The sequence below is a fragment of the Pleuronectes platessa genome, chromosome 2 (assembly GCF_947347685.1).
Source record: "Pleuronectes platessa chromosome 2, fPlePla1.1, whole genome shotgun sequence".
Lineage (NCBI taxonomy): Eukaryota > Metazoa > Chordata > Actinopteri > Pleuronectiformes > Pleuronectidae > Pleuronectes > Pleuronectes platessa.
In genome coordinates, this window is record NC_070627.1 from 26522830 (window position 1) to 26543039 (window position 20210).

The following is a 20210-nucleotide window of genomic DNA, read 5'->3' on the forward strand; positions in this document are numbered from 1 at the left end:
GTTTCATTTTAGTACTATTTTACACATCATCCAATTAAATTTTCCAGGACAACTGTTTCAATTTCCATGTAGGTGCTCACTTTTGCTCAGTTTCCATAACTTTTCCAAACCTTGAAAATAAAAAAGTAAATTCCATGTTTTCCATGGATTCCAGGTACCGTGGGAACCCTGATGCACCGCCACTGAGTGGCAGGCAGCGAGTACTGCAGGTCATTTAACACTAAACCCCTCTTGCACATTGCTCGTCCTCAGTCGCCACCAGTACAGCACACAGAGCTCAACTTCACAAAACAAGTAGTTAAATCCGTATAAAAAGTAGGTTGCCTTTATTAGAAGCTGGGAAACCAAAACATCATCGTTGTTAATACTTTTTTTGTAAGACCACAATATTGCATCATCGCTTCGCACTTTTTCCACAACATGCAAAAGATTCAAGAGTTCAGCGTTCCTTTATCCACTACTGACAAAAAGTGTCTCCACTTGGTCTTCTGTAAGAATCACAATTGGCATACATTTTTACATTGCCAGTACAACCGAAGGTAGATAGAAAAGAAACATCAAAAAACAGTACAACAGAAGTCGTAGAATGGATGAGAAAGGAGAAATTCATAGCCTTATGCCATGTGCCTCCGGTGGGATGATGGCGAGGACTCTCACTCAAAGCCCTCACTGCTGTGAACTACAAGACAGAGTCGGATCCTACTGCAAACAGAGCTCTCCGAGCTTTACATCGGTATAAACAATGTTTTTTTTTCTCCCCCTTATGTATTCCTTGTTTGTATCCAATTGTCTTAAAATGACATTAAGGACTGGGTGCCAATTTAGGACCTGAATATAGAAAAAACACAGTAACCTTTTAATGACAGTCATAAAACAATCAAATGTGCTTCTGAACCAGGGACTAGGTTCGAGTGAGTCCTGTTCACATCCAGGACTGATTTCTAGTGCAGCCTTAGGACCCATCACAATTACTCCTGACCAACGCCTAATAAATGAGGTGTATTTCCAAGACCATGAAAGCAACTTTTTCTTTTTCCTTTTTTTGCTTTGACATCAAAGACTACTTATCGCAATAAAGACAATCTCACAAGTGCTGCACCTGATCTCTGAGTCACTAGTTTTGAGATCATTTATGGCTTTGGATGTTATGCTGATTGTAGAAATTGTTGACTTGTTGTAAGACTAATTTGCTGCTTGTAGCAAAGAGCTGAAACGCAAGGACAGATTACATTCTCAGGCCTCCAGTGATGATATCAGAGCCACTACTGAAAATTCAACTCAATGAAAATTAAGGCATTAATAGACAAATGAACGCCAGATACATACTGAGTTACCCACTTCATCATTTCAACCCTTTCTGAGCCTCAGTACTGTACCACTGTGGATTAAAAAATGTGTCAGCTTGTGAAACACTAACGTGAGCAACAAAAACTACTCAGAAACAAAAGGGCATGGGTAGCAACAGTAGGGGGCGCATAGGAGAAGGAAAAGAGCAGGGACAGGAGTGAAGAAGGGAGGGATGGCTGGTCCAACCATCAGGCAGAACAGATTGGATAGGGTCAACTTTTTTCTTTAAAATCAAGATACATTTTATTTCTTTTCTTAAAAAACAAACATTACAAAAAAAATCTGAATAGAGAATTAGAACAATGAACCAACAGGAGAAAAAACAACATTCATTTTTTTAACCCTCAAAAAACAAAACAAAAAAAACAAAAAACAAACATCTCTTCTTGCATTTCGTAAAAACAACAAAAAAGATATAGGGGTGCCTGGCACAACAGGTTGAATGAGAAAAAGCTGCAGCCGTGCGGTGAGGGGAGGATGATGTGATCTGAAAAGGGACTTGGATGCTTCATGTGGCATCATTCGAAAGCCAAACATGTAACAACAGAAACCGTTCCACACAATGCTATGGGCTGAGAGAAACAATAGAAGCCATACCCTCTTACAGGATTAACCCCACAGGCATACGAAGTTAAACAAGTACATTAAAACACACACATGTTGGCTTGAAATGTGTTATAGTGTCAGATGGTCTCGTAGCAAACACTCAGCAGTGACACATCACTCTGCCACTAACACACTTTGATCTAAGAAGCTGCAGCTACAAGAGAAATACTTAAAAAAATAATGCGCTTCATTCTCAACACAGCCACACAAGAGGTCAGGGCATGGATTTGTCTGAAAGAGGTTTGGTTCTTTAAAAATAAAATTAAAAGATGCTGCTTTAACTGAGAGAACAGTTTTAAAGGTTTAAAATAAGAACTAACTAAAGTGGCCCTGTTAAAACATGCTCCTGGTTTAAAAGCACAAGTACCAGAGAGGTTAAAGGCTTCAGCCCTATGTGTGTGTGTGTGTGTGTCTGTGTGTTGACTTTGTAAATACAGCGCTCTAGTTACTGATACTGGGGAACTCTGAACACTACTCCCAGAGAGGAACGACATCAGTAAAGTGAACAGGGAAAATAAAGTGTGGCCAGTTGTGTCGGATCGCAGATGATCGCAGGAGAAGGGTAAAAGAAAACCTGGTGAACTTGTGTATTCTTGATGGGGACGGAAGCTCATAAGCACTGAGCTCTTCAAAAGGCAGAAGCTCAGAGACTGAGTTTTTAAAACTAAAACCAATAACATAAATGATGAACACAGAGGGAGGGAGGGGCTGACTGTCAACAAAACATGACCACAATTTCTGAATTGAGGTGTGGGGTGGGGCTTACAAGAAAAAGCACACCAAGTCCAAACTATTGAGCCAGGCCACCGGGAGGAAAAAAACAACAAAAAACTGGTGGAAAAAAAAGCAAAAAAGAGAGAAGAGACAGAGAGAGAGAGAGACATGGAGGATGGGCATCAAACAGGTACCATCTTCTAGTCTTCTCCAGAGGGGGCCTCTTCTTCTGAGCCATCCTCCTCCTCTTCGTCTTCCTCCTCATCCTCTCCTCCTGCGGCCTCCTTCGTTTTTTTGGGGGCAGGGGAGGTCTCTTTCTTCTCAACCTCCTCTTCTTCCTCCTCCAGGGGACTCTCTGGGTCCTCCTCCTCCTCCTCTTTGGGTGAGCTCTTCTCTAGGGCCTTGGCGCTGGGGCGCCCCTTCCCCTTTCCTTTCATTGGGCTGGGTGTCACTGTGGGGAAGAAACACAGAACAGTTAGTCATCATCAGATCATGTCCAGTCGCACTATTGATAGCTAAAATCATCAAAGTCTTTATTCCAAAAAGGAAGTGTTTATCATAAAAGGGGAAACAGCCTGGATCTGTCTAAACTTTAGATACATTTAACATATTTCAATACTTTAGAGGTGTTAAAAGATGAAATCCTCAGATTTAAGGATAAGGGTAAAGAAAAATTTAAATATGCAACATTCTAAATTTGGTCCAGTGATCATCTACCTAAACTTTTATATGGTTTAACCAACCTCATGACAACCTGAGCAGAATTGGCAGAAAAAATTATAAACTAACACGAAAACATGTATATTTTGCCCCTCTGAGCCTTGAAGTCTGATCGTGGGAAGAAGTTTAACCGGGACAAACTAAATACATAGGTAGATGTTTAATTGCAGGGTTTCTCCTCAATGTCTGTGGCTGTGATTGGACATCTCACCAGTGGCCTTTAGTCGTGGTTTGGGGCTTTTCTTCTCTTTCTTTTCTGGTCGTCCCCGTCGAATCACCTTCTTGGTTCTCTTCTTGGAGCGACCATAGTCACTGTCATCGTCATCCTCCACCATAAAGTCCTCATCGCTGCCAGACTCGTCGGCTGCACACAGAGGTGGGACATAGATCCATCAGTTTCTACACTGTGAGGTAACTGATTTGATTACAAGTTCCTGTAATATCAGAATTTATATACCTGACATCATCTTTACAGTTAACCAGGTCTGCTACCAACAATTACTGCAAATATATATATATTTTTTAAAGTGGATTAAAGTAACAATTCTATTTGAATAAATTGTTGCAGCAGTACATACGGTCCAAGTAGGGTTCTTCTTGTTCTTCCTGCTCTTCATCCTCGCTGCCTGCGTCACCCAGCAGGATCTCCCTCTGTTTGGACACTGCCTTGGAAGCTGCCTGTCGCACTGTACGCTTTCGACTCACTTCCTTGTCTTCATCACTGTCATCTACAAAACGCAACACACACAATTTGTCAGGAAATCCCTCTCTCTAAATTTCTACTCCGACACATTCACAATAGCAACAAATCCTCAGCAGGATTGAAGTGAGGGGTTGTGGGGTAGACAGAAGCAGTGTTTTTGTTTACAGCACATAGACACTGGCTGTGTTCCCAAATGGGCTCCCCAGGACTTTCTGCAGACTTTATACTAGGGCTACAAGCAGGGAAGGTCGGCAGAAATTCCCAAATACACTTCCGCAAGACAAACTGCAGAGGATCTCTGGAGAGCAGCACATTTCTGAAAGCCTCTTTAGTCTTAAAGAAGCTGAGTAAGCACTAACAAAAGAGCCAGATCAGATTCACTCACACATATTAATAAACATGTCATATTCAAGTCATCCTCAAAGAGTTCACAATTGTGGCAAGTAAATCTCTCTGTATCTCACAGGTTCTGTCTGTGGTGACATTCCTGTGCTGCACGAAAACAACAATGTGTTTTACATCAACCAGCAAGTTTGCCAGACCTGAGGAGGGAAGCGGCTGTAGTGACAACAGGAAGGAGGAGCCTATGGTGGGATAAAACCTATGAAGCATCCATGAAAATGTTATGATGCTCCATATGACAAGAAGAACTCAGAAAAGGATTACAATTGTTATCACTGATGAGTGCTGACCGAAAAAAGGGCACTAAATAAATCATAAAAGATGAGATGCCATCAACCTTTATGAGTTGTGTATCTTTGCATTTGACATCATTGTCCAGCAGAAAAAGTACTTAAATAGATTCAATAACGAAGATTTCACACGACACAACTTTCAAAGTCGTCGGATTGCCGTTTCATAATCAGGAATCTTGCAGTTGCTGGGAGTTCATACTGCACAACTGACACACAAGACAAACCTTCACCAGAAGAAACACTGGGTCCCCAAACTGTTTAATCACAAACACACACAGAAGAAACAACAAGTCTTAATATTCCTACTGCTCTTTCTGTTTCGTCCTGCTCACAGAATTATACATAACACTGGAGGAGCTGAAACCCTTTAATGTACAACAGTAGGGCTGCTCGATTTTGGAGAAAAATCATAATCACGATTATTCATACGATTATGTGCCCTTATTCTGAAGTCGATGCATGGTGTGCTGCTGCCCTCCCTGCTTTTTCAATTGCGCGTTTTTTTTCACCGCCGGTCACCACACACACACAACTCGCCTCCTTCACTTTACTGCTGCTTGAGAGTAAGAGCCAGTGAGCAGGGCTGAACTGCGCATCCGCGTCTCTTTAAAAAAAAAAAGACAAATAATCGTTTAGACTCGATTATAATAGTTTGGAGATCGTTTGACCCCATAATCAAAATCCCAATAAAATTTCGATTAATCGAGCAGCCCTAGTTGACAGAAAAATAAGGCCAGAGCCGCTTTTATACCTTACAAGGTTGAAAATCTGATCAGAGTTCACAAATAGTGATACAAGATTCTCAATCAAGCGCCGATCAGTGGCTGATGTAGTTGATTAGCAAAACGTGTCTGCAACTGGTATATCAGGCACAAAAAAAACTAGTGTGAACTGCGCTTAAGGGAGCTGAAATTAAGTGGTTTTGATCAAATGCTACTGAGCCCCATCCATACACATAGTAGGATATTGCTTAATATTATGACATAAAATTAAGGTATTTCGATAGTTGTAGATTGTGTATGACAGCCAGGTTGTGGACATGCCCCTACAGCCCTTTGTTCACACAGCAGGCCCAAGTGGCATGAATCGCCTAGGCGAAGGGGCGGGCGGGAGTCACCTGACGTGGGGTGACACGTTTGAACAAGCTAAACGTTAGGGGTCTTATTGTAACCGGTCTGTATTATGCTATTAAAAAGGTATTATAGCCTGCAGCAAGGATAATTAGCAGCTGACAGATGTCTGCTAATCTCAACAACTTCTACTATAAATCCTCAGGCCCAACCCACAAACACTCAGAAGACATCACTCGAGGCAAATTACTCACTCAGCTACCTCTATACCTTTTCATACGCAGTGCTACTCAAAGCTACTTTACATCACTTTACGGTTGATCCAATTAAAACCTGAAGCAGGTTGCTGAAGGTGATTTAAAAGACATTAAATTGTAAATGTTAATTAAATCTGAACTAATTCTTGCCTTGAGTTCAATTATAACATTTAAACAGTAAATTTAAATGGTCAAGATAGTGGAGTTTAATCATGTGTGTTTATTGAACTTAATGCAACTGCCGTAATTTCAATGATTCCACTGTCAGTTTTTAAATCCATTCTTCTCTCCATCACTGTCAGTGATTCACTGCGACCATTCTCCATCCCATACACCTGGAGTATTTCTATCCAGAGCCTTGGTCGAGCCAATCATTATATTCTCTTCCTCCTATTTAAGCACCAAAAGTGTCTGGCTTAGTGTTTATTCCTGTACTTCAGAGAGCCTTTAATTCTAAAATCATGACATCACAAGATCTAATCAACCAATTGATTTCTCCATATGCAGGGCGATAAAATGTTATTTCAATTTGAAAATGTAAGTTTTCTCGTGGTGGACATGGATTCACGCTGTTTAGTAGTTTAAACTATGGTGGTAACAGGGGTGCACCTAGATGAGCTCAAAGGTCTCTCTGATGTGGAAGGCACACAGACTCAAGAGTGAAAGATAAGTTCTCATGTGAGACAAGGAACTGCATTGCTGCCACAACTGCAGCTGAAACTATGAGGTCTGACTACCTGCATGGACAGTAAAAACGCAACAACGTGAGCGAGGACACGCTGCAAACAGCATTGCATACAACAAGTTAGAGTTCTTTTATGTTATTATGAGAAGTGTAAAACACATTTTTTGGTTCATAATGAAACTGTAGTGGGACAAATTAGAATATGATGGGCCACCAAGCACCAGTGTACATAAATAATGTGAAACACTGCCCATATACTGTATATCAAAGCAGATCTACAAATGTATAATATCATTTAATGAAGAATTCATCCATAATTTAAAGAAAAAAACTTTGTAGAAGGAATAACCTGGATTGTTACCTGCAGGCCGTTTTCTCTTTGGCCCTCTCTTGGCGGGCTTCTCCACCTTGGGTTTCTTTCCCTTTTTCCCTTTCTTTTCTTCATAGTCGCTTCCTCCATCTTCATCCTCCTCCTCTCCAAATTCGTTGTCTTCCTCTTCGCTGCCAAAGTCTTCTGAAGCAGGGAAACAGGGGTAAGTCAGTGAGCTGATCAGTTGCCACTAATAAAAGCCCTGCAGCTTTCACAGAGTACATGAGCCAACCTCCTTGTCTAAATCAAAAAACAAACAGACCTACCTGCTGAATCATTTTTGGGTTTAGAGACCTTTTCATCAGACTCCTCACTGGAACAAAGAATAGGCAAAAACAAAGTCTTAACCACAATACAATATGCAATAGGGGATATGTGCTGACAACTGCTGTTAAATTTGTATCAAAAAGCTCTTGAGCAAAAAACAACACCTTGCTACCAGTGTTAATTTCGTTGTCGAAAACGATGAAGAAAAATATTCGTTAACGATCTTTTTTCCATGACGAAGACGAGACGAAGACGTAACGAAAACGGATCTTTTTTTCTTTTTTTTTTTTAAAGATTATTTTTTGGGATTTTTTATGCTTTATTGATAGTTTCAGAGACAGAGTTGAAATGGGGCAGAGAGGGGAGTGACATGCAGAGAATGACCGCGGGCTGGAATCGAACCCGGGTCCGCTGCTGGCCGAGGCCCATGGGGGGGACGCCCTACCAACCGAGCTAAGGGCGCCCCCTCGAAAACGGATCTTTGAAAATAAAAACTATGACTAAATCTATTTTAACTTTCGTTGACGAGACGAAAATGTTCGTGGTTGACTAAGTCACAATAATTTATTTAAACATCATCGTATCAGGCCGTCATGAAGTATCAGGAGCGGGCGAGTGAGTGTGTGCGTCTGTGTGTGTGCGCCCCAGATAGCGCACCGGTCCCGAGGCTCCGCCCCCCGCCCTGCTCACTCGCTCAGAGACACAAGATCTGAGCTCGTCCATGTGAAGCTGCTTCTTAACAGTGGAAACAGTGAAAACACAGAGTTTCTCTGGTCTCAGCTGCTCAGAGATCAGCGCAGCAGCTTCTTGATCAGAGCAGAAGCTGCAGGTGGTTTGTACCGAGCTTCAGTTTCTGTGTCCGCCTCCAGTCTAACCTGCTCTCACTTTTTGTTTTCACATTTAAAACTAAATATATATATTTAAGCTATTAGACTGCAGCTATATGTTTTTATTTATTTCAAAATAGGGTACTTCTTATTCAAATAGCCCTACAAAGTTCTGTGTTTAATTTATTTCAAAGTAGGCCTACACTTGCCTGTGTATTTTCTTCTCTTCATAAGTGTTCGGTGTTTTCCTTTGTTGTAACAGGTACAAATAGCAATAAAATGTCAAGAGTTTTCTTTATTGTGGTTCTATAATTTCGTAAATGCAACAAACTATAGTTTAGTATAGTATAGCTTTATATTAAACTTTATTAGCTTTGTTATCAAATATGTTTTGCGGCTCCAGACAAATTTTATTTGGGGGAAGAGGGGGTAAAATTACTTACCGACCCCTGCTATAGCCCTATGCTGGTAGGGATATCTAATGGAAAACCTAAGTCCTGCAAGCTAGACTATTATGCAGTTTTAGACACAACACAGGGTCCCTGGGCCTGAGAAGGGAAGAAAATGAGTTTAATGTGGCTACTAAATGTGACTAAAACTAGACTAAAATGTATTTAGTTTTCGTCGACTAAAACGTAATTTGTTTTCGTCGACTAAAACTAAGAAGGATAAAAATGACTAAATGTGACTAAAACTAATATGCATTTTCGTCAAAAGACTAAGACTAAATCAAAAATAGCTGCCAAAAATAACACTGTTGCTACTACATTTTTTCTCCAATGTAATGAACAAAATTAATTCCCTTATATTAGTTCTGTCAGGTGCAACACACTGACTTGTAGATTCAACACCACAATTATCAGTCAGGAATTATAATGGGGAGGATTTTTCCTGCCCAATATTAAGACAGATTGACATGTTGCCTTCAGGCATGTTTATTGATTGTTGTAGGTGTAAAAGTGTCAAATTAATCAACTCCAACACATTTCCGCACATCTGGCTGCTAACACAGGAGCTGCTGTACCCTAGACCCTCACGGCCATATCTGCTACTCTCAGTGTTGATATTGTTAAGCAACCAATGGGGCAGGATTGGTTTATATCTGTGCAACATATGTGAATGTGTACATGTGTGTGAATAAAAAAATCACTATACAATAAGCCAATTTATCAAAATTGTCACAGCAGTAAATGTACTATATGAACGTGTTATAGCATTCTCTACCAGGGACTCACCTGTCATCCTGCGAGTTCTTTGAACGCTTGTGCTTGGGTTCACGAGGGGCTGGGCGCACCTTCTTCGGCTTATTATCGCCATACTCCTCATCTATAGAGAAAGGACAGGATTTCCATCATTCACTCGCTGAACCAAACAAGGACAAGTTCTCAGAGTTCTTTTTATTCAAGTCTCTAAACATGTCTTTGAATTGCAATGGTGATTATGGGATGTCCGCTATAGTTCTCTATTGTGTTTTGGAAGGGCCTCCCAAAGCCTTTGTGACGAATTGTTGTGAACCAACCCTGAACAACGCCTATGACTACATTATGGAGGAGATGTGCATAAAACTTGACACAATTGTTATGCTGAGACACAGTCAAACTGTATTTGCCTAATGTGAAGTTTTTACCTATTACTGGTCCTCAAAAGCATTAATGTCAAAACAGGATAACTAAACAAAGAGACTTGGGCCTTGTTCAGACTACCTCTCCAAATCCTTTATTGGACCAGATGCCAAAAAATACATGAGATGGGAATTTTGCTAAATAAATTCAAACCAATGGATGGTGGTTTTAAATGGGATTGCAACCGTTTACAGGTGCGCCTTAGTCTATCCGAATCAGATTTCAAAGGCCTGTTTCTGCTTGTAGCATGTTCGCAGCTTGCCATGCCAAAATCTTAGCAAAAAGTTTGGTTGCAACCAGGACATCAGGTTTAATGTGACCGGTACAATCATGATCCGACACCATCGATTAATAACTAAATAGATGTAATCACCAGATTGTGTGTGCAGAATGACGAAGACGAGCAGACAGACAGCCACACACACGCACAATCTGCGAGGAAATTATTATTTATGACTGAATATTCTTAAGAAGTAAAAGTCAGTATAAAATGGTTTCAAAATGATGACGATAAAGTCGCAATAATATAGTCGCAATAATTTCTGGGACAATATGTCGTCCAACAAAATGTGTTATTGTGACAGGCCTAGCTTACAATTTTAATAATGCACAAAGTGAGATGTTGCCGTGCAAAGTTAACAGCTTAGCTTTCTGAGAAGCCTTTTCCACCGAGGCACTTTCAGGGCCCTCGTAGCCAGTGCCTGATCTGTAACCAGCTTTGTGTTTGACAGCTAAAGAACTGGCGCTCGGCCAGAAAAACTGGTTCTAAAGTGACACCAACTCGTTGCTGGTTAGTAAAAACCGCTATGTCAGAGGCTGGGGCGGGATTACACTGATGTGTAAATAAAACAATGAATGTCCAGCTATGAAGAAAGATTTACTCGTTTAAGAAAAGTATTGACCATTATGTGATGATCAGTGCCTATATTGTGGCATCATTTCAAACTACGTTTAAACTATAGAGAGACAAAGACTGAGTCTGTGTCGGTGTGTGTGTAAGTGCATGCAAGAGAGAGAGAAGAGAGCGAGCGAGCATTCAATGAATGATGCAGCACACAAGTCTAAACTGAATGATTGTCAAATCAGTGTGGAGACCACTGACCACTGGCATAGACTGACTGTTGTAGTCAGATTTTTGAATTGACAACCTTATTTTGTAAATTAAAACACTCATATTCACATACCCTCAGAACGCTGCATACACTTTCGCCCAAGGGGGATCGAGGGTGCGCGTTCGTTTGGCTATGTCCACTATCTTCCCTTCTGGTGGCAGTGGACTTTTAGGCTAAAAACTTGGTGTAAATTACCTTGTTTTGAGTTGAATATGAACGTTTAGGCTTGCGAACACTTGGATGACACCCAATGAGCAGTATTGAGGAATGTTATGTTTTCTTTCTGTTTTATTACATTGCAAGAATAGGGCAACTTGGCTGCAACAATGTTTATCCCTGAAACTCCTTTAGTGTTTGTTGGACCATCGGCATAGTGGTGAGTAGATAATGGGTGAATTTTAATTTACTGTACTGTTTCCACTGTGGGAGATAAGGCTTAAATAGGTATGGATGGATTCAACAATGTTGATAATCTATAATTAGGTCAATTTTTTGGTGATACTTAATTTTTTTTTTCACCGTTTTTAAATACTTTCTCCTGTCAGGAATTTAATTAGGATGAGGATTTTATCCGTGCTGTAACTGCATACACACACTACGTTCCAGCACACATGAAACCCCTCTTACCTGCATCGTCAGACTCGTTGAATTGTGAGTAGTTCACCACTTTCCTGTTCCTGTGAAGAAGAACAAATGGTGCATCAGATCATATTTTCAACAGGACTTAATAGCTTCATTGCCCATGTCTGGTATTATACATATCAATATATGCTGTAAGATGGGGGTATGTCTACAAAGATGTACATTCATCAGTTAGTAATTTTTCCGGGTGTATTTTTTATTATTATTTTGTGTAAGAGGCCACAAACAGCCTCCAGCTAGGGGCACTGAACTGGACACTGAACCACCTCCTTCAGTTTCAAAGGCTCATTTGGCAAAGTGTACGGGGGAAGCCTCAGATGACACAGCCAACTATAGTTCAGGTAACACACTCCTATAGAAATCTGCCTGGCACCTGACACGGATCTGAGATACTGTTCAGGTTAAATGCCACTGTGAATAAAAAATGCTTTTTAATGAAAGTCAAAGGGTTTTGCAACCCAATTGCATCAAGTGCTGTGTTCACACATCACTTGAGCACATTAAAAGTCCCAAACATGAGCCAGTGACAAGCTTCCACACATCATTCACACCTCAAGGTCGCAGAGAGCGCAAGATTAAAAAAAAATTCAACCATTTTAGCTCTAATGAGTCACCAGACAACAGTTCATTGAGGGATCAATATATGGCGCAGCGAGTCTCAGTCATGGGCCAGGGACCGACATAACTGATGGCTCAACGGCCATGAGGCGGCAAAAGGTTATGAAGAGCAAGTTGATTGACCAGTTGTTACTTGACTGTCCAGACAGACATCCATGTTCACTTCCTGTTCGGGTCTTATCAGTCAGGATTTTTTCATCCCTGATTTGTCACACTCCTATCACGTTACCCTTTTCTGGAAGAAAACAAACGCTTCCATTCTCAACTCTCCAGACCTGAATGCAACATAGATAATGAATTACAAGTGTTGCTGACCTTGTCTTTGCTTGCTGTTTATGTGCAGTTAAATATATTCTGCACTTTATAATGCTACAACCACATGCCCAGTGTACGCAGATGGTCAAGTGGTATGTTTGAGGCATGTTAGTAGTGACCGCTTACTTCTGATAGGGAGCTAAAGCTTGTCTGGATGGAGGTCGTATCCGTTATTTAAAAATGAAAATATTTCTGTTGATGTTGGATCCCAATATTACACCCATACAGTGAACTTATTCTTGACTAATTTTAACCTTTTATTATTCTTTGACTGTATTGTGTGACACTAGATCAATACATTTCCATCAGGACTCATTATGCAACTTTTCTTCTAGGGCAAATTGAGAGCAACTCTATATCTGTCAATTCACATATTCAGACCATATATTGTATATTAAGACAATTTATGGAAAAATCATATTCATAATGCCCTAGCGGCTGGATGCTGTACGAGTATAAATCCTGCCTTTTTCGTGTAAGTGGATGAAACATGGTACATACTAAATCATTTTTCTAAAGATGGTTTCTGTCATATTTGTAATTCCCTTCCCACTGATCCATGTTCAAGTCTCATGTTTCTGATATGTTTGGCTATGATTAGCAAATTTGGTGCAATACAAATGGGGGGAAACATCAGATTGACGACTGAGAACAACTCACGATTGTTCAAGCGCTACCCTAAATACGGATGATGGTGGCAATTTAAAGTTAAGTGGATATCTTAACCTCATTTTTGTGAAGTAGGAAAAATTGGAAACATGCTGTCAATCTGTATTTAAAGTCTATGGCTGTGACTTGCTTCAGGTGATATAATGGTTAGATACAACTTACACACTTAGTGCCTAGAAGAATGAGTTTGATTTAGTGTTCGCATCCTAGCCAAAATTTGGGGACTGCTTCATTTTTCAGGATGGGTTTGGTTCATGCAAGGACAAATAACAACAAAATAATAAGTATTGTGATTCGATATTATGATTTCTTTTTTTAAATACTGGACCATGGAAAAACAGTTGAATCATACGTTCAAATACAACAGTCAAATTCACTTAGAGCTTTCCAAGTTGTATTTCCTAAATATTAACTTAATGACTGCCGGGCAGCCAATAGAGAAAATAAATACAAATTCTTCCAGACGTGCTATTTAAAATGTTGAGGTGCAGCATGAGTCTCGGGCCTAACGTCTGACATGTTAGCTGTCCAACGGGTTAGCCTTTGTATTCCTACCTAGCTACTCATGTGGTAACGGATCGACAGACTCCCACCTCCTTTTTTGCTGCCTGTGTCGCCGCTGGTTGAGCTGACTGACACGATCCTTATTATCTTTCATTTTTGAGTGGACTATTTGTCTACCCGGAAGGATATCGTGACGGAGAGATTGCATTGCGCCATCTGTAGGATTATAAGCAGCAACATTTCCCCCCCCCCCCCGCCTTGAATAAAATAATTAAAGTAGTCTACAGACAAAATATCGATTTGGGAGGCAGCGTGGCGATTTAAAAATAGTCATACACAAGAATTGCGATTCGTAACTGAATCGATTTCCCCCCCATCCCTAACCAGCAATGTTATTTTAACCTGAGACAGCGGTAGTCAGCACAAGATCAAAATGAGAGACTGCCACTTAACGTTCTCTACTTGCTGAAGCTAATGTTTATGAGGGTTGGAGCTTGGCAAACCTGTACCCCAACACAAGCCTGCTATGCAGATATTGGCCAAACTAGGGCTGGGCGATTTTTCGATCTCGATTCGGGATCGCGATAAAATTTTGATCGATCTCGATTATCTCCTTGTGACATGTATTCGATCTCACGTGGCAAAAGAATGCGCAACAACAGAGTCGGAGTCTTCCGGCTGCCGTCTGCAGGTAGGACACGACACGCCCACTTCCCATCGTGAGAGTAGCGGCAGTTGCGAGAGAGAGAAAAAGAGAGAACGAAGTTGGAAAAAGGAGAAAAAATGAGTGAAACTGAAGTCGGGGACAGCGAAAATAAGGCCGAATGTGAAAGCGACATCACTACATCACCCGAAACCAAAGACATTGTCGAACAAAAGGGTAACGCGACGTCAGGTGTGTGGACGTGGTTTGGATACGGCAAAAATGACGAGGAGCAGACGAAATCTGCAAAATATGCCGGGGGTCGGTACCAGCCAGGACGGGAAACACCACAAACCTTTTCAATCACCTGAGACGGCACCGTCCCAATGATTACACAGAGTTTGACTCTGCGGGCTCAAGTTTGCACGACACCAAACAAAGAGACAGGCAAGACCACTACGTCTCCCGTTAGCATCGCTAACAGGAGCGATTCTGTTCTGTTAGCAAAACAACAGTCCATCCAGTCGTGTTTTGCAGCCATTTCTACTTATAAAACATTTTTAGAGATCTACCTTCATCTTTCAGGTAGTATTTGTGCCAGAAACATGTTTACTCTTTTTGCATTTGAGATGTTCATTGTCCAGCCAAAGCAATTTGATGTGATAGTTGTCACAGCTGTTAGTTTATACTGTATAATGTTTCAATAAGTAAAAGCTTGTATTATTTTGTAAAGGGAGATGACTAATGTTTGGAATTACAAATGATGTGCACAACCTACCTAACTAGTTTAAAATATTTTTATTTTTGCATTTTTCAATACCTCAAAAAAATCTCTGGGACCAGTATAATATTATAGTGGTTTAGTTTTTTACATTTATTTTGTCTTACAGTTTAGCACTTGAATGTGTCAGAGGGTGTGACCCACATGTTTACTTTTTTAAAGTTGTTTACAAAATCAAAAAATGTAAAATATAGTGAAAAGGGACGAGTCACTTAGTTTGCACTAAGCATATAAGACTCTGTATGAGCTAAGAGCGCTGCTCTGAATAGTATTTAGCTAGTTATGGGCCCTGCTGCTCTCTTGATCAATGGAAGCATGAAGACCTTCACAAAAAAATGTTGTGCTCATTATTGGAAGGCATACTATTTTTTTTTTTTAATGTTAATAAACTTTATTGTAAAGTTTCAGTGAATCTCTTGTTTCTTCAAGCTTCAGGATGCCCCTCACACTGGCAGCATCTGCAAAAACTACATATCGTGATAAGAATCGAGATCGATCAATATGGAAAAACATATTGTGATAACATTTTTTTCCATATCGCCCAGCCCTAGGCCAAACCAGATCAATCTATATTTAAGGTTACTTAATCAACCTAATAATAAAATTAACTGTCTCTCTTTTACATTGATTCCGTCACAAAAGTTTTTCCAACTCAGTTTGTAGTGTTACATCAAACCCTGGTGTTTGATCACAGTGTATTCTACACACCAGAGTGCTGTACATGCCAACTTCTACCCACACAAACTAAAAGCTCATCACCATAGTTGACCTATTATTACTGCAATGATCTCCAATGCACGAGCAACACCAGCTGCTGTTGAGCCACGTACCGGCTGTGTCGCGGTTGTAAATACCAGTACTATCCAGTATGAAGCTAAATATTTCACAATATAAAACTTTAAAAACCAAATGAAAGGATTCAGTCAACTGAAATGCGGAATGCTTTTATTTTGAAATTGGTAGACGACAGGAAGTGTTGCAAACATTTACGTTCATGAAATAGTTGAACCTCTTTCAATATGCATTGAAACTGTGCTAAAAGATTATTTTCCCCGTCTCTTCTGCTGTGAACCGCACACTGAATGCGCAAAAAAACTGTGCGAGAACTTGAATCTCTAGAAGAGCAGTGTGACTTCCGGGGCCGTGCCAGCTTTAATCTGTTAACATAGGTATGCAAATGAAATGCAAGCCGTTAAGCAGCCATATACCAGGGAAACTTTCAACAAAGGCTACATGATTAGTCACTTCAAAATGTAGGTCTTATTTAAGCAGGATCTGCATATTTATTTATTGTCAGCTAAGTCAGCTCCAAATTGTTTATGTATTGAAAACTGACATAAAGATAAAGTTTAAACTAATTATCTGTTCACACAGTAAATGCTCTCCTGGTGATTCTCAGCTAAGCCTAACTTCACTAAGGGGTGAGAGGTTTCGCATAAGAAAAACCAGGGAGCCTGGTTTGGCTGAGCAACATTACGCTGGTTAATGGGGGGAAAAAATGAGCGATTATCAATCTCTACTCACTTAAAGCTGTTGAATAAGAAACCAATGTTACACGAGCTTTTAGGTACTGTAGATCACAAGTCAGATCAGTGTGTGGGCTACCACACGTTCTATTTCATGTAAGGTGAGGGGTATCCAGCTGCAACATACAACTTCACCACTAGATGTCTCTAAAGTCTACACCCTGTACCTTTAACTCTACATATCTCATTCAAAATTTCTCAAAATAAAAAATATAGTTCGGTAAAACAAAATTCTGGCCTCACTGTTATGGAAAACACAAACTCAGAGATGCAAATATTAACAGCATCTGACTCGTTTCAGGGTTAGACAGTAATAAATATCTAGAACGCCTGTTGGGTTTGGGTACGGCTGTTAGTCTCTCTCCGGCTTGGACAGGTTCACACAAAAGAGATCTGCAAATTGAGAATTGGGCGGGGAGTTTACCCACAGTTTGCCAATCACACATGTACAACACAACGGAAGGTTGTCTGCACAGACACAGCAGCATCAAATCCTCCGCATTATTGACAGCACAGACTCCAGCGTTAGCTCTTATAACCACAAACTCTCTTGACACCTCAGTCGGTGTCTTCTACATAACGCTGCTTATCACCGGGAGATATTTCTTTTTGTGTCTGTTGCATGTGAGAAGGGTCATCAGCCCCCCCACCCACGCTTTCAGTGAATCTAGCTGGATACCCTGCTCTGTTTACAAATCAAATTATCTTGAATTGCTCCAGACTTTATACCCCGACGCCAGGCGGGGAGGGTTGCTTATTGGACATTTGCGTTCACGCATATACCTCCTCCGGAGAAAATACGGAGGATATGCGGAGTTCATTGCATGTCGGAAAGCAGCTATCCAGACATTTGGGAATTCTAAGGTTAATGAGCACCTAAATGTTGATAAAGTAATGAACAGGCTTCTACTGCAAAGCGATTTGATTTCATTTTATTACTATTCCACATCATGGACGTATCGCTTCATATTTTTTACAGTTGCAAATTTAATTCAGAATCGCTACACTCCTTTATAACGCTGGTGACCATTATTGTAATTCTGTTATTAATCACACCCCATTCCACAATATTACATATATAATGCACCCCCATGTATATGCAAGTCGAAATAATGGATTTTAATTAAAGAACCAAGGACTGGCTCTATAACTTGGATGAAGCTTTCAGACACAAAAAAATCGCGAGATTTCGAGGATCACGTTTACGTTGGATCTGACTGCATATATCCACTTCTAATCGAGTTAAAGGCCATTTTGATTTGGATTAAAATGGCCTGAAGACGCCCCGTGCGTTTTAATCACTGAGGGGGGCACTTTTTGTAGTTATCCGCCTTCCTCTGACATCAGCGTTGATTCACTGCTGAAAACCTGGATCCGCGCGCCCTCGATTTCCCTCCTTTCTTCGGTCCAGAAACTACAGACACGTTAAAAATGCGTCGTAATGGAGGCTGGGGCACGACGTCTCTAGTCTGCGCGGTAACAAGCTCAAATCCCGAGGCCGACCACCATCACCTCCTCCGGTGGTTTTCTACGCTTTGGGTGGGGGGTGGGGGGATACTAGCGCTTCACAGCTCCCCTGGATGAATGGGGTAGCCATATTCTCATTCTCCGTACGAGGTAGAAAGACACATGCGGGCCTGATCAAAGCGAAGCCGCTAAACGTAACTGCTTAAACCAAACAGACTAATTTTCCACTCGGCCTACACAGCAGCCAACAATGCACATCCCGGACCCATTTAAAGCATTAGAGACACGACGCGGCGCTTTTCTCCACAAAACATGGCGAACAGTCCCCGCCGCTGGGATCCATGCTAGAGAGGGAGGCTGCACACACACGGCTGCACACACGCTCGCGGTGCCATTATTTTTTCATGAAATAAACAAATTCCCAGCTCATAAAACACAGCACGGTCGATGCGTGCACGTTAACTGCGACGCGTGCAGCAGCACGGTGTCGATATTAAGGTGCGGGGAGCAGAGGACACATTTAGCACACCTACCTCACGGGTCTTGACATTTTGCAGGAATACTGTAGAGGTTAAGGATGTAAGAAAGGGGGGAGACGAAAAAGCACAGGGGGGAAAAATAAATATAGATTCCCGCTCTGCAAAACACCGAGGGGAGCGAGACCGACGCACAACTCCACCGTCCGAGCTAGCGCCTGGAAATAAAAAGGACGACAGCGACTTGTCCTCCAAACGCAAATATTCTTAATTTTGTACCTTCAGCTACACAAAATGGTGAATAAAACAAACTGAAACTGCAGCCTGTGTGCAACCAAACCCGCGGCTTTGAGGGGTGGGACCTCAACGACAAGCACCGCCCCCGCGAGGCCCTGAGAGGAGAACCGCGGCGCCTCTTTGCTCCCATTGGTCGATTTGAACGACGACTTGAACTCTGATTGGACATTTCGGGTGCTTATTAAAAGACCTTTAGCATACTGTTGCCCGCCTCCGACAGCAGGCTCGGTTGAGGCCGCACTGTTAAGAAAACAAAAAGAGGGCCTCAGTTTAGATGCAAACATTCAATTCAGTGAGGGTCCCACAGAGAAACATTGTAATTAAAGGTTAGAACGTGCACAGGCATTGTGCATGTATGATGACAGAGCATCATGCATTTCAGGGATCTGTCTTGTGTTTGTCACACTGAGACCGGCCCTCTACTGTTTCACCTGGATACTACTGCAGCATGAGATGCAGGCTGGAAGCACTTGTATCTATGGCATTACAGCTGGGAGGCTTGGAATTTTACAGTAACAGGTTATGCACTTATTTTACAAGATCAATTTAACACAATTATGACAACCTTCAGGATCTTCAGACTGTAATAATAATCTCAGGAGAATAAATTCTCTCAGTAATCAAACTGGAAAAAATAAATAAACCAAAATTTCTGCTCTCATGCCTTTTAATAGTATTAAACATGTATGCAGACCCAGGATTAGCTTATATTGTCAGATAGGCCTGGCTGCATGACCCTGCGTTATTTTCTGTAGTAACAAATATTAATATATGGCACTGCATATTATATATAATCTGCATTACCTCATCTACACTATTTTCAATCTCAAATGTGATGTTGCAGATGTACATCGTTGACCAGTTGCTCTGAGTTCAGAAAGTTAATTATCCTGTGGGTCCAAGTATTGCTTTCGCTACACCTAAATAAAACTAGGATGCCTCAAGAAGACAAGGATCTTAGTGCTGGCCACTGGCTGTCCATCACACACGTAGGCCTATATCTGAACAAAGAAACATCAAGTTTTTTTAGCCAAAATCACTATTTAAAAATATAGTGTATCATAGACTGCAAACCTCACCCACATACAGTTTTGCATATTCTAATACATATAGAAAGAGGTATATGGCTTGAGCCAATGCACCAGCATTTACAGCCGAGGCTAATAAATGATCATTAGTTGGTGGGCCGATAACAAAGTATCAGATATATGTGCACGAATTACCTGATGCAGGTAGATCTGTGTTATGTTTTCAGTGTCTAGACACTATTTTAAAGG

General features: G+C 41.0%; 1 protein-coding gene across 2 annotated transcripts; it reads right to left on the bottom strand.

Moving 5' to 3' along the window:
• Positions 1 to 309: 309 nt before the first annotated feature.
• On the bottom strand, positions 310 to 18992 carry nucks1a (nuclear casein kinase and cyclin-dependent kinase substrate 1a). Of its 2 annotated transcripts, none has more exons than XM_053439760.1 (8): positions 18694 to 18992; positions 11623 to 11672; positions 9497 to 9587; positions 7434 to 7480; positions 7159 to 7308; positions 3966 to 4115; positions 3599 to 3751; positions 310 to 3118 (listed from the first exon to the last, which is right to left on the bottom strand). In XM_053439760.1, exons 1-8 carry the CDS (start codon positions 18708 to 18710, stop codon positions 2868 to 2870), a joined length of 909 nt encoding a protein of 302 aa, XP_053295735.1. In that variant the 5' UTR covers positions 18711 to 18992; the 3' UTR covers positions 310 to 2867. The 2 variants fall into 2 exon arrangements, with proteins under 2 accessions (XP_053295735.1, XP_053295726.1); XM_053439751.1 differs by having other exon boundaries at positions 7159 to 7311.
• Positions 18993 to 20210: the final 1218 nt, after the last annotated feature.

Excerpts from the sequence above, each read along its gene's own strand:
- nucks1a (XM_053439751.1), bottom strand. Across the intron at positions 7,312-7,433 it reads ACCCAAAAATGATTCAGCAG|AAGACTTTGGCAGCGAAGAG; the intron begins GTAGGTCTGTTT and ends TCCCTGCTTCAG. Across the intron at positions 4,116-7,158 it reads AAAGAGAAAACGGCCTGCAG|ATGACAGTGATGAAGACAAG; the intron begins GTAACAATCCAG and ends TGCGTTTTGTAG.